Raw genomic sequence first — 16557 nt, 5'->3', positions numbered from 1 at the left:
ATAGAAATATAGAAGAGTTTACCTCTCCGCTCAGCAGATAGTAGAAATATAGAAGAGTTTACCTCTCCGCTCAGCAGATAATAATAGAAATATAGAAGAGTTTACCTCTCCACTCAGTAGGTAATAATAGAAATATAGAAGAGTTTACCTCTCCACTCAGCAGATAATAATAGAAATATAGAAGAGTTTACCTCTCCGCTCAGCAGATAGTAGAAATATAGAAGAGTTTACCTCTCCGCTCAGCAGATAATAATAGAAATATAGAAGAGTTTACCTCTCCACTCAGCAGATAGTAGAAATATAGAAGAGTTTACCTCTCCACTCAGCAGATAATAGAAATATAGAAGAGTTTACCTCTCCGCTCAGCAGATAATAGAAATATAGAAGAGTTTACCTCTCCACTCAGCAGATAGTAGAAATATAGAAGAGTTTACCTCTCCGCTCAGCAGATAATAATAGAAATATAGAAGAGTTTACCTCTCCACTCAGCAGATAATAATAGAAATATAGAAGAGTTTACCTCTCCACTCAGCAGATAATAATAGAAATATAGAAGAGTTTACCTCTCCGCTCAGCAGATAATAGATATATAGAAGAGTTTACCTCTCCGCTCAGCAGATAATAATAGAAATATAGAAGAGTTTACCTCTCCACTCAGCAGATAGTAGAAATATAGAAGAGTTTACCTCTCCACTCAGCAGATAGTAGAAATATAGAAGAGTTTACCTCTCCCCTCAGCAGATAGTAGAAATATAGAAGAGTTTACCTCTCCACTCAGCAGATAGTAGAAATATAGAAGAGTTTACCTCTCCACTCAGCAGATAATAATAGAGATATAGAAGAGTTTACCCCTCCGCTCAGCAGATAATAATAGAAATATAGAAGAGTTTACCTCTCCACTCAGCAGATAATAGAAATATAGAAGAGTTTACCTCTCCACTCAGCAGATAATAGAAATATAGAAGAGTTTACCTCTCCACTCAGCAGATAATAGAAATATAGAAGAGTTTACCTCTCCACTCAGCAGATAATAGAAATATAGAAGAGTTTACCTCTCCACTCAGCAGATAATAGAAATATAGAAGAGTTTACCTCTCCACTCAGCAGATAATAGAAATATAGAAGAGTTTACCTCTCCACTCAGCAGGTAATAATAGAAATATAGAAGAGTTTACCTCTCCACTCAGCAGATAATAGAAATATAGAAGAGTTTACCTCTCCACTCAGCAGATAATAGAAATATAGAAGAGTTTACCTCTCCACTCAGCAGGTAATAATAGAAATATAGAAGAGTTTACCTCTCCACTCAGCAGATAATAATAGAAATATAGAAGAGTTTACCTCTCCACTCAGCAGATAATAGAAATATAGAAGAGTTTACCTCTCCACTCAGCAGATAATAGAAATATAGAAGAGTTTACCTCTCCACTCAGCAGATAATAATAGAAATATAGAAGAGTTTACCTCTCCACTCAGCAGATAATAATAGAAATATAGAAGAGTTTACCTCTCCACTCAGCAGATAATAATAGATACCTCTCCGCTCAGCAGATAATAATAGAAATATAGAAGAGTTTACCTCTCCACTCAGCAGATAATAATAGAAATATAGAAGAGTTTACCTCTCCACTCAGCAGATAATAATAGAAATATAGAAGAGTTTACCTCTCCACTCAGCAGATAGTAGAAATATAGAAGAGTTTACCTCTCCACTCAGCAGATAGTAGAAATATAGAAGAGTTTACCTCTCCGCTCAGCAGATAGTAGAAATATAGAAGAGTTTACCTCTCCACTCAGCAGATAGTAGAAATATAGAAGAGTTTACCTCTCCGCTCAGCAGATAATAGACATGTAGAAGAGATTACCTCTCCGCTCAGCAGATAATAATAGATATATAGAAGAGTTTACCTCTCCACTCAGCAGATAATAGACATGTAGAAGAGTTTACCTCTCCACTCAGCAGATAATAATAGAAATATAGAAGAGTTTACCTCTCCACTCAGCAGATAATAGAAATATAGAAGAGTTTACCTCTCCACTCAGCAGATAATAATAGAAATATAGAAGAGTTTACCTCTCCACTCAGCAGATAATAGAAATATAGAAGAGTTTACCTCTCCACTCAGCAGATAATAATAGAAATATAGAAGAGTTTACCTCTCCACTCAGCAGATAATAATAGAAATATAGAAGAGTTTACCTCTCCACTCAGCAGATAATAGAAATATAGAAGAGTTTACCTCTCCACTCAGCAGATAATAATAGAAATATAGAAGAGTTTACCTCTCCACTCAGCAGATAATAATAGAAATATAGAAGAGTTTACCTCTCCACTCAGCAGATAATAGAAATATAGAAGAGTTTACCTCTCCACTCAGCTGATAATAATAGAAATATAGAAGAGTTTACCTCTCCACTCAGCAGATAGTGATAGAAATATAGAAGAGTTTACCTCTCCACTCAGCAGATAGTGATAGAAATATAGAGGAGTTTACCTCTCCGCTCAGCAGATAATAGAAATATAGAAGAGTTTACCTCTCCACTCAGCAGATAATAATAGAAATATAGAAGAGTTTACCTCTCCGCTCAGCAGATAATAATAGAAATATAGAAGAGTTTACCTCTCCGCTCAGCAGATAATAATAGAAAGATAGAAGAGTTTACCTCTCCACTCAGCAGATAATAATAGATATATAGAAGAGTTTACCTCTCCGCTCAGCAGATAATAGAAATATAGAAGAGTTTACCTCTCCACTCAGCAGATAATAGAAATATAGAAGAGTTTACCTCTCCGCTCAGCAGATAATAATAGAAATATAGAAGAGTTTACCTCTCCGCTCAGCAGATAATAATAGAAATATAGAAGAGTTTACCTCTCCACTCAGCAGATAATAGAAATATAGAAGAGTTTACCTCTCCCCTCAGCAGATAATAATAGAAATATAGAAGAGTTTACCTCTCCACTCAGCAGATAATAATAGAAATATAGAAGAGTTTACCTCTCCACTCAGCATATAATAATAGAAATATAGAAGAGTTTACCTCTCCGCTCACCAGATAATAGAAATATAGAAGAGTTTACCTCTCCCCTCAGCAGATAATAATAGAAATATAGAAGAGTTTACCTCTCCACTCAGCAGATAATAATAGAAATATAGAAGCGTTTACCTCTCCACTCAGCAGATAATAGAAATATAGAAGAGTTTACCTCTCCACTCAGCAGATAATAATAGAAATATAGAAGAGTTTACCTCTCCACTCAGCAGATAATAATAGAAATATAGAAGAGTTTACCTCTCCACTCAGCAGATAATAATAGAAATATAGAAGAGTTTACCTCTCCGCTCAGCAGATAATAATAGAAATATAGAAGAGTTTACCTCTCCACACAGCAGATAATAATAGAAATATAGAAGAGTTTACCTCTCCACTCAGTAGGTAATAATAGAAATATAGAAGAGTTTACCTCTCCACTCAGCAGATAATAATAGAAATATAGAAGAGTTTACCTCTCCGCTCAGCAGATAATAGATATATAGAAGAGTTTACCTCTCCGCTCAGCAGATAATAATAGAAATATAGAAGAGTTTACCTCTCCACTCAGCAGATAGTAGAAATATAGAAGAGTTTACCTCTCCACTCAGCAGATAGTAGAAATATAGAAGAGTTTACCTCTCCGCTCAGCAGATAGTAGAAATATAGAAGAGTTTACCTCTCCACTCAGCAGATAGTAGAAATATAGAAGAGTTTACCTCTCCACTCAGCAGATAATAATAGAGATATAGAAGAGTTTACCTCTCCACTCAGCAGATAATAGAAATATAGAAGAGTTTACCTCTCCGCTCAGCAGATAATAGAAATATAGAAGAGTTTACCTCTCCACTCAGCAGATAATAATAGAAATATAGAAGAGTTTACCTCTCCACTCAGCAGATAATAGAAATATAGAAGAGTTTACCTCTCCACTCAGCAGATAATAATAGAAATATAGAAGAGTTTACCTCTCCGCTCAGCAGATAATAGAAATATAGAAGAGTTTACCTCTCCACTCAGCAGATAATAGAAATATAGAAGAGTTTACCTCTCCACTCAGCAGATAATAGAAATATAGAAGAGTTTACCTCTCCACTCAGCAGATAATAGAAATATAGAAGAGTTTACCTCTCCACTCAGCAGATAATAGAAATATAGAAGAGTTTACCTCTCCACTCAGGAGATAATAGAAATATAGAAGAGTTTACCTCTCCACTCAGCAGATAATAGAAATATAGAAGAGTTTACCTCTCCACTCAGCAGGTAATAATAGAAATATAGAAGAGTTTACCTCTCCACTCAGCAGATAATAGAAATATAGAAGAGTTTACCTCTCCACTCAGCAGATAATAGAAATATAGAAGAGTTTACCTCTCCACTCAGCAGGTAATAATAGAAATATAGAAGAGTTTACCTCTCCACTCAGCAGATAATAATAGAAATATAGAAGAGTTTACCTCTCCACTCAGCAGATAATAGAAATATAGAAGAGTTTACCTCTCCACTCAGCAGATAATAGAAATATAGAAGAGTTTACCTCTCCACTCAGCAGATAATAATAGAAATATAGAAGAGTTTACCTCTCCACTCAGCAGATAATAATAGAAATATAGAAGAGTTTACCTCTCCACTCAGCAGATAATAATAGATACCTCTCCGCTCAGCAGATAATAATAGAAATATAGAAGAGTTTACCTCTCCACTCAGCAGATAATAATAGAAATATAGAAGAGTTTACCTCTCCACTCAGCAGATAATAATAGAAATATAGAAGAGTTTACCTCTCCACTCAGCAGATAGTAGAAATATAGAAGAGTTTACCTCTCCGCTCAGCAGATAGTAGAAATATAGAAGAGTTTACCTCTCCACTCAGCAGATAGTAGAAATATAGAAGAGTTTACCTCTCCGCTCAGCAGATAATAGACATGTAGAAGAGATTACCTCTCCGCTCAGCAGATAATAATAGATATATAGAAGAGTTTACCTCTCCACTCAGCAGATAATAGACATGTAGAAGAGTTTACCTCTCCACTCAGCAGATAATAATAGAAATATAGAAGAGTTTACCTCTCCACTCAGCAGATAATAGAAATATAGAAGAGTTTACCTCTCCACTCAGCAGATAATAATAGAAATATAGAAGAGTTTACCTCTCCACTCAGCAGATAATAGAAATATAGAAGAGTTTACCTCTCCACTCAGCAGATAGTAGAAATATAGAAGAGTTTACCTCTCCACTCAGCAGGTAATAATAGAAATATAGAAGAGTTTACCTCTCCACTCAGCAGATAATAATAGAAATATAGAGGAGTTTACCTCTCCACTCAGCAGATAATAATAGAAATATAGAAGAGTTTACCTCTCCACTCAGCAGATAATAATAGAAATATAGAAGAGTTTACCTCTCCACTCAGCAGATAATAATAGAGATATAGAAGAGTTTACCTCTCCACTCAGCATATAATAATAGAAATATAGAAGAGTTTACCTCTCCACTCAGCAGATAATAATAGAGATATAGAAGAGTTTACCTCTCCACTCAGCATATAATAATAGAAATATAGAAGAGTTTACCTCTCCACTCAGCAGATAATAATAGAAATATAGAAGAGTTTACCTCTCCACTCAGCAGATAGTAGAAATATAGAAGAGTTTACCTCTCCACTCAGCAGATAATAGAAATATAGAAGAGTTTACCTCTCCGCTCAGCAGATAGTAGAAATATAGAAGAGTTTACCTCTCCACTCAGCAGATAGTAGAAATATAGAAGAGTTTACCTCTCCACTCAGCAGATAGTAGAAATATAGAAGAGTTTACCTCTCCGCTCAGCAGATAGTAGAAATATAGAAGAGTTTACCTCTCCACTCAGCAGATAGTAGAAATATAGAAGAGTTTACCTCTCCACTCAGCAGATAGTAGAAATATAGAAGAGTTTACCTCTCCGCTCAGCAGATAATAGACATGTAGAAGAGTTTACCTCTCCACTCAGCAGATAATAATAAAAATATAGAAGAGTTTACCTCTCCACTCAGCAGATAATAGAAATATAGAAGAGTTTACCTCTCCACTCAGCAGATAATAGAAATATAGAAGAGTTTACCTCTCCACTCAGCAGATAATAGAAATATAGAAGAGTTTACCTCTCCACTCAGCAGATAATAATAGAAATATAGAAGAGTTTACCTCTCCACTCAGCAGATAATAGAAATATAGAAGAGTTTACCTCTCCACTCAGCAGATAATAATAGAAATATAGAAGAGTTTACCTCTCCACTCAGCAGATAATAATAGAAATATAGAAGAGTTTACCTCTCCACTCAGCAGATAGTAGAAATATAGAAGAGTTTACCTCTCCACTCAGCAGATAGTAGAAATATAGAAGAGTTTACCTCTCCGCTCAGCAGATAGTAGAAATATAGAAGAGTTTACCTCTCCACTCAGCAGATAGTAGAAATATAGAAGAGTTTACCTCTCCGCTCAGCAGATAGTAGAAATATAGAAGAGTTTACCTCTCCACTCAGCAGATAGTAGAAATATAGAAGAGTTTACCTCTCCGCTCAGCAGATAATAGACATGTAGAAGAGATTACCTCTCCGCTCAGCAGATAATAATAGAAATATAGAAGAGTTTACCTCTCCACTCAGCAGATAATAGAAATATAGAAGAGTTTACCTCTCCACTCAGCAGATAGTAGAAATATAGAAGAGTTTACCTCTCCACTCAGCAGGTAATAATAGAAATATAGAAGAGTTTACCTCTCCACTCAGCAGATAATAGACATGTAGAAGAGTTTACCTCTCCACTCAGCAGATAATAATAGAAATATAGAAGAGTTTACCTCTCCACTCAGCAGATAATAGAAATATAGAAGAGTTTACCTCTCCACTCAGCAGATAGTAGAAATATAGAAGAGTTTACCTCTCCACTCAGCAGGTAATAATAGAAATATAGAAGAGTTTACCTCTCCACTCAGCAGATAATAATAGAAATATAGAGGAGTTTACCTCTCCACTCAGCAGATAATAATAGAAATATAGAAGAGTTTACCTCTCCACTCAGCAGATAATAATAGAAATATAGAAGAGTTTACCTCTCCACTCAGCAGATAATAATAGAGATATAGAAGAGTTTACCTCTCCACTCAGCATATAATAATAGAAATATAGAAGAGTTTACCTCTCCACTCAGCAGATAATAATAGAAATATAGAAGAGTTTACCTCTCCACTCAGCAGATAATAATAGAGATATAGAAGAGTTTACCTCTCCACTCAGCATATAATAATAGAAATATAGAAGAGTTTACCTCTCCACTCAGCAGATAATAATAGAAATATAGAAGAGTTTACCTCTCCACTCAGCAGATAGTAGAAATATAGAAGAGTTTACCTCTCCGCTCAGCAGATAGTAGAAATATAGAAGAGTTTACCTCTCCACTCAGCAGATAGTAGAAATATAGAAGAGTTTACCTCTCCGCTCAGCAGATAGTAGAAATATAGAAGAGTTTACCTCTCCGCTCAGCAGATAGTAGAAATATAGAAGAGTTTACCTCTCCGCTCAGCAGATAATAGACATGTAGAAGAGTTTACCTCTCCACTCAGCAGATAATAATAAAAATATAGAAGAGTTTACCTCTCCACTCAGCAGATAATAGAAATATAGAAGAGTTTACCTCTCCACTCAGCAGATAATAGAAATATAGAAGAGTTTACCTCTCCACTCAGCAGATAATAATAGAAATATAGAAGAGTTTACCTCTCCACTCAGCAGATAATAGAAATATAGAAGAGTTTACCTCTCCACTCAGCAGATAATAATAGAAATATAGAAGAGTTTACCTCTCCACTCAGCAGATAATAATAGAAATATAGAAGAGTTTACCTCTCCACTCAGCAGATAATAATAGAAATATAGAAGAGTTTACCTCTCCACTCAGCAGATAGTAGAAATATAGAAGAGTTTACCTCTCCGCTCAGCAGATAGTAGAAATATAGAAGAGTTTACCTCTCCACTCAGCAGATAATAATAGAAATATAGAAGAGTTTACCTCTCCACTCAGCAGATAATAATAGAAATATAGAAGAGTTTACCTCTCCACTCAGCAGATAATAGAAATATAGAAGAGTTTACCTCTCCACTCAGCAGATAATAGAAATATAGAAGAGTTTACCTCTCCGCTCAGCAGATAATAATAGAAATATAGAAGAGTTTACCTCTCCACTCAGCAGATAATAGAAATATAGAAGAGTTTACCTCTCCACTCAGCAGATAATAATAGAAATATAGAAGAGTTTACCTCTCCACTCAGCAGATAATAATAGAAATATAGAAGAGTTTACCTCTCCACTCAGCAGATAATAATAGAAATATAGAAGAGTTTACCTCTCCACTCAGCAGATAGTAGAAATATAGAAGAGTTTACCTCTCCGCTCAGCAGATAGTAGAAATATAGAAGAGTTTACCTCTCCACTCAGCAGATAATAATAGAAATATAGAAGAGTTTACCTCTCCACTCAGCAGATAATAATAGAAATATAGAAGAGTTTACCTCTCCACTCAGCAGATAATAATAGAAATATAGAAGAGTTTACCTCTCCGCTCAGCAGATAATAATAGAAATATAGAAGAGTTTACCTCTCCACTCAGCAGATAATAGAAATATAGAAGAGTTTACCTCTCCACTCAGCAGATAATAATAGAGATATAGAAGAGTTTACCTCTCCACTCAGCAGATAATAGAAATATAGAAGAGTTTACCTCTCCACTCAGCAGATAATAGAAATATAGAAGAGTTTACCTCTCCACTCAGCAGATAATAATAGAAATATAGAAGAGTTTACCTCTCCGCTCAGCAGATAATAATAGAAATATAGAAGAGTTTACCTCTCCACTCAGCAGATAATAATAGAGATATAGAAGAGTTTACCTCTCCACTCAGCAGATAATAGAAATATAGAAGAGTTTACCTCTCCACTCAGCAGATAATAGAAATATAGAAGAGTTTACCTCTCCACTCAGCAGATAATAATAGAAATATAGAAGAGTTTACCTCTCCGCTCAGCAGATAATAATAGAAATATAGAAGAGTTTACCTCTCCACTCAGCAGATAATAATAGAAATATAGAAGAGTTTACCTCTCCACTCAGCAGATAATAATAGAAATATAGAAGAGTTTACCTCTCCACTCAGCAGATAATAATAGAAATATAGAAGAGTTTACCTCTCCACTCAGCAGGGAGATGATTTCTAAGGCGAAGTCTATTATCCTTCTTGTAATCTCATTCTTGTTGTCCCCCATCCTCGGTTTGTCATTCAGGAGAGAAGAGTTGATATTTTGGATGGATCTTCTAATCTGCTAAAAAGAGATGAAAACGATGTAAATCCTGGGGGACAACATAACTTGTGAAGTGCAGAACCGTGCTTATAGAACACTTAGAAAGATATACAGTTTATACTCACGTACAAGCCGACCGAGTAGAAGCCGAGGCACCTAATTTTGCCACAAAATACTGGGTAAACTTATTGACTCAAGTATAAGCCGGGTATGCAATATCCCCTCATCCCTGTCCTTGTATGCATAGCTCCTATTAAAAAAAAAACAAAAAAAACCCATCCTACTCACCTTCCTGGGCGCCATCGCTGCATCTTGTTCGTTCTGACACCAGCAGCATTTCCTGCCGAGCGATCACGTGTCCCCGCTCATTAAGGTAATGAATATGTGCTCCACGCCTGTGGTAGTGGAGACGCGTGCATATTCGTTACCTTAATGAGCATGATCGCTTGGCCGGAAGAGCTGCTGGCGTCGGAACAAACCAGATGCTGCGAGGGCACTCAGGAAAGTGAGTAGGATGTGTGCTGGAAGACGGCTGAAGCTGTTAATGCCACTGTGCAAGCTATAAGAGAAATGAATATTCATTTCTCTTTAGCAGTAGCACAGTCTTTAGCCACAGCCGCCGGCTCCTGCCTTTGTGACCCGCTGCTCCGCCGCTCCCCCCAGCCTTCTGGGACAATTGGCTTGTGTATTAGCAGAGGGGGGCGATCAACAGAGAAAATCTCCAGCTAAAGTCACAGGACACAGAGCAGATCAGCAGAGAAAATCCACATTAAAAGTCTCCGAACGACACAGAAAGGGCTCGTGCCCACTTGCGATTTAATTGGACGAATTCAATCTGATAAAAAAAAAATCAGGTTGAATTCGGACCAATGTTAATCTACAATTGTGTGCTTATCTGCGGTTTTTTTTTCCAGCTCAAGACACACTCAATGAAGGAGTGGTTCTGCAGGTGGGGACCACAGACCACATCTCAGTACCAATGCTTTCTGGCTGATGCTTTGGTCACTTTTGAATGTTGGTTGTGCTTCCACACTCGTGGTAGCATGAGACGGACTCTACAACCCACACAAGTGGCTCAGGTAGTGCAACTCATCCAGGATGGCACATCAATGCGAGCTGTGGCAAAAAGGTTTGCTGTGTCTGTCAGAGTAGTGTCCAGAGGCTTGAGGCACTACCAGGAGACAGGACAGTACACCAGGAGACATGGAGGGGGCCGTAGGAGGGCAACAACCCAGCAGCAGGACCGCTACCTTAGCTTTTGTGCAGTCCTTTAGAAAACACCAGTGAGTCTTACCGCTGTATCTAACATCATGTCCTTCCTTTATCTGACACTGAATCTGTCAAAAACTGAATTCCTTGCGTTTTCTCCCTCTACTAACCTACCTTTGCCTGACATTGCCATCTCCGTGTGCGGTTCCACCATTACCCCCAAGCAACATGCCCGCTGCCTTGGGGTCATACTTGACTCCGAGCTTTCATTCACCCCCCACATCCGATCACTGGCTCGCTCTTCTTACCTGCATCTCAAAAACATTTCTAGAATTCGCCCTTTTCTTACTTTAGACTATGCAAAAACTCTTACTGTTTCACTTATTCATTCTCGTCTAGACTATTGTAACTCTCTACTAATCACCTCCCTCTTACCAAACTTTCCCCGCTCCAATCTGTCCTGAATGCTGCAGCAGGAATCAGATCCCTCACCAATCGTTATACCGATGCCTCTACCTTGTACCAGTCAAAACCAATAGAGAAAAAGAAGCAGCAAATAGTCCGAAATATTGAAAAATATAAAAAGAACTTTATGGGATAAAGACTATACACGGATAGCCCAATGTAACTAAGTACGTAGAGACCCATGAGGTACAAGAAAGGCAGAAGCCGAAACGCGCGTCGGGGGGGGACAGGTGTGTGGTGCCTACCTATACGTGTGATTCTTCTATTCTACCCGGTATGTATATGCTATGCTATGCATGGGTGCGGCTATAATATCTTGTACCTCATGGGTCTCTACGTACTTAGTTACATTGGGCTATCCGTGTATAGTCTTTATCCCATATGAGCTGTGCTCTTAGGGTAGTAATGTTTATATTTCTTTATTGTGGACACCTATCACCTGCCCATTTTTGTACATGCTTTGTGTAGTGCAGGGATTGTTATATCCCCCTGTTATGGTTTTATCTGGTACTATTACTAAATAAAGTACTTTTTATATTTTTCAATATTTCGGACTATTTGCTGCTTCTTTTTCTCTATTGGTTTTGGCTATATTTGTGCAGTTTGTCCATTATGGTTCTTACTTTGGTCCCATTGTATTATATAGATAGACATACCCTTAGTGGTTTTTTTTTTATAATGTTGGTGACCTTATCCCTATCCACACCTTTGTTTTGCTTGTACCAGTCATTACACTGGTTACCCATCCACTCTAGAATCCAGTACAAACTTAATACCCTCATCTACAAAGCACTCCATGGCTCAGCACCACCCTACATCTCCTCCCTGGTCTCAGCCTACCACCCTACCCGTGTTCTTCGTTCTGCTAATGACCTGAGGTTAATGACCTGAGGTTAACATCCTCAATAATCACAACCTCCCCCTCCCATCTACAAGACTTTTCACGTGCTGTGCCAATTGTTTGGAATGCACTACCCAGGTTAATTTGATAAATCCCCAATCCCCACAGTTTTAAGCGTGCCCTAAAAACGCATTTGTTCAAACTGGCCCACTGCCTCAACGCATTAACCTAACGATCCCTGTGTGGCCAATTCAAATAACTTTAACCAAAATCAGGTTCCTCGCATTATGTTCTCATACACTTTATGCATTTAATTAGCCCTCTATGTCTGTACTGTCACATATTTACATGTTCTCGCAGCCGGCATGAACTGCTGTGACTTCAGGACCGTGGGAAAATGCCAGGGATGAGGTCACAGCAGTTCATGAAGGCTGCGAGAACAGCTTCAGTGAATAGAGGTGATGTCACTGAAGCTGCGCTCCATCACAGCCTGACCCACACTGAACTCTTGAGCGTGGGAAAAATCAGCTGGCATTTTCCCACGCTGAAGAGTTCATCTGAGTTCAGGCTGTAAAGGAGCGCAGCTTCAGTGATGTCACCGCTAGTCACTGAAGCTCCGCTCCCAGCATTTCATTCATTCCCCAGAAGTTTACAGCCGGAACGGTCACATTAGCACTGCTCCCGGTTGTAAACTGTATGTCTCCTAGAAATGGATTACAGCATGGGACTGACTGAACGCAGACAGGTATGGGTATATTGTTGTTTTTTTTATAGGAGATCGAGGGCTTCGCATGGATTACCAGTAACAATAAAATGGTCAAACAGTGTTTAGTGTTTTATTTCATTAAACGACTTTTCTGGCTGTGTCTTTTTTTTTAGCAAATTAACAACTATAGGATTAGTAATGGATAGGTGTCTTATTGACACCTATCCATTACTAAGCCAGCTTAATGTCACCTTACAATACAAAAGTGACATTAACCCCTTATTACCCCATATGCCACAACTACAGGGCAGTGGGAAGAGAGATGCTAAGTGCCGGAATTGACGCATCTTACAGATGCGCCATTTCTGGGGCAGCTGAGTGCTGGTGTTTGAAGCCAGGAGGGGGAAAATAACCATGGTCCCTTCCTAGGCTATGAATCTCAGCCCACAGTTGTCTGCATAGCCTTTTCTGGCTATCAATTATAGCAGAACCCCACATCATTTTTGGGGCGTCCTCCTATTTTAATAGCCAGTAAAGGCTAGATATACAGCTGCGGTCTGGGATTCATAGCCTGGGAAGATCCATGGGTATTAACCCCTTCCTAAGTTACAAACATCGGTCCCCCAGTCGCTGGCTTTCGGTCTCTGGTGCAGAAAATCGCTATTTTTTTCCCCGAAAAGATTATTTTATTAAATACATACATGTCCCCTAATTTGCACACACACACACACACACACACACACACACACACACTATACTAATTGTATTGGTCACTGACATCTATATATCTAACTATTCTGCATGGATTTACTATATGTAATCCATGTCTCTTATCCTGTTGACTTCTGCATTGATATTACAGAAGCCGACAAATGAATTAAAGGGAACCTGTCACCCCGTTTTTTGAGATTGAGCTATAAATACTGTTAAATAGGGCCTGCGCTGTGTGTTCCTATAGTGTATGTAGTGTACCCCGATTCCCCACCTATGCTGAGATATAACTTACCAAAGTCGCCGTTTTCGCCTGTCAATCAGGCTGGTCAGGTCGGGAGGGCGTGGTGACATCGCTGGTTCTTCCTCAGTTTTACGTTGGTGGCGTAGTGGCGTAGTGGTGAACAAGCAGCGCGCGATCTGCGCTGTAATCCCTTGCATCGGTGGGGGCGGCCATCTTCCTGGGGCCGCGCGTGCGCAGATCGAGTGCTCTGCTGCACGGGGCTTCAGGAAAATGGCCGCGGGATGCCGCGCGTGCGCATTAGAGATCGCGGCGGCCATTTTCCCAAAGCCGAGTTTGCATCTCGGCTTTGGGAAAATGGCCGCCGCGATCTCTAATGCGCACGCGCGGCATCCCGCGGCCATTTTCCTGAAGCCCCGTGCAGCAGAGCACTCGATCTGCGCACGCGCGGCCCCAGGAAGATGGCCGCCCCCACCGATGCAAGGGATTACAGCGCAGATCGCGCGCTGCTTGTTCACCACTACGCCACTACGCCACCAACGTAAAGCTGAGGAAGAACCAGCGATGTCACCACGCCCTCCCGACCTGACCAGCCTGATTGACAGGCGAAAACGGCGACTTTAGTAAGTTATATCTCAGCATAGGTGGGGAATCAGGGTACACTACATACACTATATACACTATAGGAACACACAGCGCAGGCCCTATTTAACAGTATTTATAGCTCAATCTCAAAAAACGGGGTGACAGGTTCCCTTTAACGGCTAATCTATCTGCCTATGAAATATAAAGATATATAAATATATATAGATATATAAATAGATAGATAGATATATCAGTAAAGGCTATTAAAAAATTTCAAAATAAGGAAAATTCTAAGTGACCCTAAACTTTGGAACGGTAAATATATATACAGTGGGGCAAAAAAGTATTTAGTCAGTCAGCAATAGTGCAAGTTCCACCACTTAAAAAGATGAGAGGCGTCTGTAATTTACATCATAGGTAGACCTCAACTATGGGAGACAAACTGAGAAAAAAAAATAATCCAGAAAATCACATTGTCTGTTTTTTTATCATTTTTTTTGCATATTATGGTGGAAAATAAGTATTTGGTCAGAAACAAACAATCAAGATTTCTGGCTCTCACAGACCTGTAACTTCTTCTTTAAGAGGCTCCTCTGTCCTCCACTCATTACCTGTAGTAATGGCACCTGTTTAAACTTGTTGTCAGTATAAAAAGACACCTGTGCACACCCTCAAACAGTCTGACTCCAAACTCCACTATGGTGAAGACCAAAGAGCTGTCAAAGGACACCAGAAACAAAATTGTAGCCCTGCACCAGGCTGGGAAGACTGAATCTGCAATAGCCAACCAGCTTGGAGTGAAGAAATCAACAGTGGGAGCAATAATTAGAAAATGGAAGACATACAAGACCACTGATAATCTCCCTCGATCTGGGGCTCCACGCAAAATCCCACCCCGTGGGGTCAGAATGATCACAAGAACGGTGAGCAAAAATCCCAGAACCACGTGGGGGGACCTAGTGAATGAACTGCAGAGAGCTGGGACCAATGTAACAAGGCCTACCATAAGTAACACACTACGCCACCATGGACTCAGATCCTGCAGTGCCAGACTTGTCCCACTGCTTAAGCCAGTACATGTCCGAGCCCGTCTGAAGTTTGCTAGGGAGCATTTGGATGATCCAGAGGAGTTTTGGGAGAATGTCCTATGGTCTGAACTGGAACTGTTTGGTAGAAACATAGTAACATAGTAACATGGTTAGTAAGGCCGAAAAAAGACATTTGTCCATCCAGTTCAGCCTATATTCCATCATAATAAATCCCCAGATCTACGTCCTTCTACAGAACCTAATAATTGTATGATACAATATTGTTCTGCTCCAGGAAGACATCCAGGCCTCTCTTGAACCCCTCGACTGAGTTCGCCATCACCACCTCCTCAGGCAAGCAATTCCAGATTCTCACTGCCCTAACAGTAAAGAATCCTCTTCTATGTTGGTGGAAAAACCTTCTCTCCTCCAGACGCAAAGAATGCCCCCTTGTGCCCGTCACCTTCCTTGGTATAAACAGATCCTCAGCGAGATATTTGTATTGTCCCCTTATATACTTATACATGGTTATTAGATCGCCCCTCAGTCGTCTTTTTTCTAGACTAAATAATCCTAATTTCGCTAATCTATCTGGGTATTGTAGTTCTCCCATCCCCTTTATTAATTTTGTTGCCCTCCTTTGTACTCTCTCTAGTTCCATTATATCCTTCCTGAGCACCGGTGCCCAAAACTGGACACAGTACTCCATGTGCGGTCTAACTAGGGATTTGTACAGAGGCAGTATAATGCTCTCATCATGTGTATCCAGACCTCTTTTAATGCACCCCATGATCCTGTTTGCCTTGGCAGCTGCTGCCTGGCACTGGCTGCTCCAGGTAAGTTTATCATTAACTAGGATCCCCAAGTCCTTCTCCCTGTCAGATTTACCCAGTGGTTTCCCGTTCAGTGTGTAATGGTGATATTGATTCCCTCTTCCCATGTGTATAACCTTACATTTATCATTGTTAAACCTCATCTGCCACCTTTCAGCCCAAGTTTCCAACTTATCCAGATCCATCTGTAGCAGAATACTATCTTCTCTTGTATTAACTGCTTTACATAGTTTTGTATCATCTGCAAATATCGATATTTTACTGTGTAAACCTTCTACCAGATCATTAATGAATATGTTGAAGAGAACAGGTCCCAATACTGACCCCTGCGGTACCCCACTGGTCACAGCGACCCAGTTAGAGACTATACCATTTATAACCACCCTCTGCTTTCTATCACTAAGCCAGTTACTAACCCATTTACACACATTTTCCCCCAGACCAAGCATTCTCATTTTGTGTACCAACCTCTTGTGCGGCACGGTATCAAACGCTTTGGAAAAATCGAGATATACCACGTCCAATGACTCACCGTGGTCCAGTCTATAGCTTACCTCTTCATAAAAACTGA

General features: G+C 39.4%; 1 protein-coding gene across 3 annotated transcripts in view; it reads right to left on the bottom strand.

The window, feature by feature from the left end:
• LOC138638924 (oocyte zinc finger protein XlCOF8.4-like) overlaps positions 1-16557 on the bottom strand; it is a 95114-nt gene that overhangs the window by 53216 nt on the left and 25341 nt on the right. For 2 of the 3 annotated variants that reach the window (XM_069728675.1, XM_069728678.1), the window contains exon 2: positions 9254-9385. In XM_069728675.1, coding sequence (XP_069584776.1) covers positions 9254-9331 — 78 coding nt within the window. In that variant the 5' untranslated portion in view covers positions 9332-9385. Of the gene's footprint in view, positions 1-9253; positions 9389-16557 lie in introns of all 3 variants that reach the window. The other variant, XM_069728677.1, reaches the window with a different exon arrangement.

The sequence above is a fragment of the Ranitomeya imitator genome, chromosome 5 (genome assembly GCF_032444005.1).
Source record: "Ranitomeya imitator isolate aRanImi1 chromosome 5, aRanImi1.pri, whole genome shotgun sequence".
NCBI classification, from domain to species: Eukaryota; Metazoa; Chordata; class Amphibia; order Anura; family Dendrobatidae; genus Ranitomeya; species Ranitomeya imitator.
This window is presented reverse-complemented; position numbering and strand designations above follow the sequence as displayed.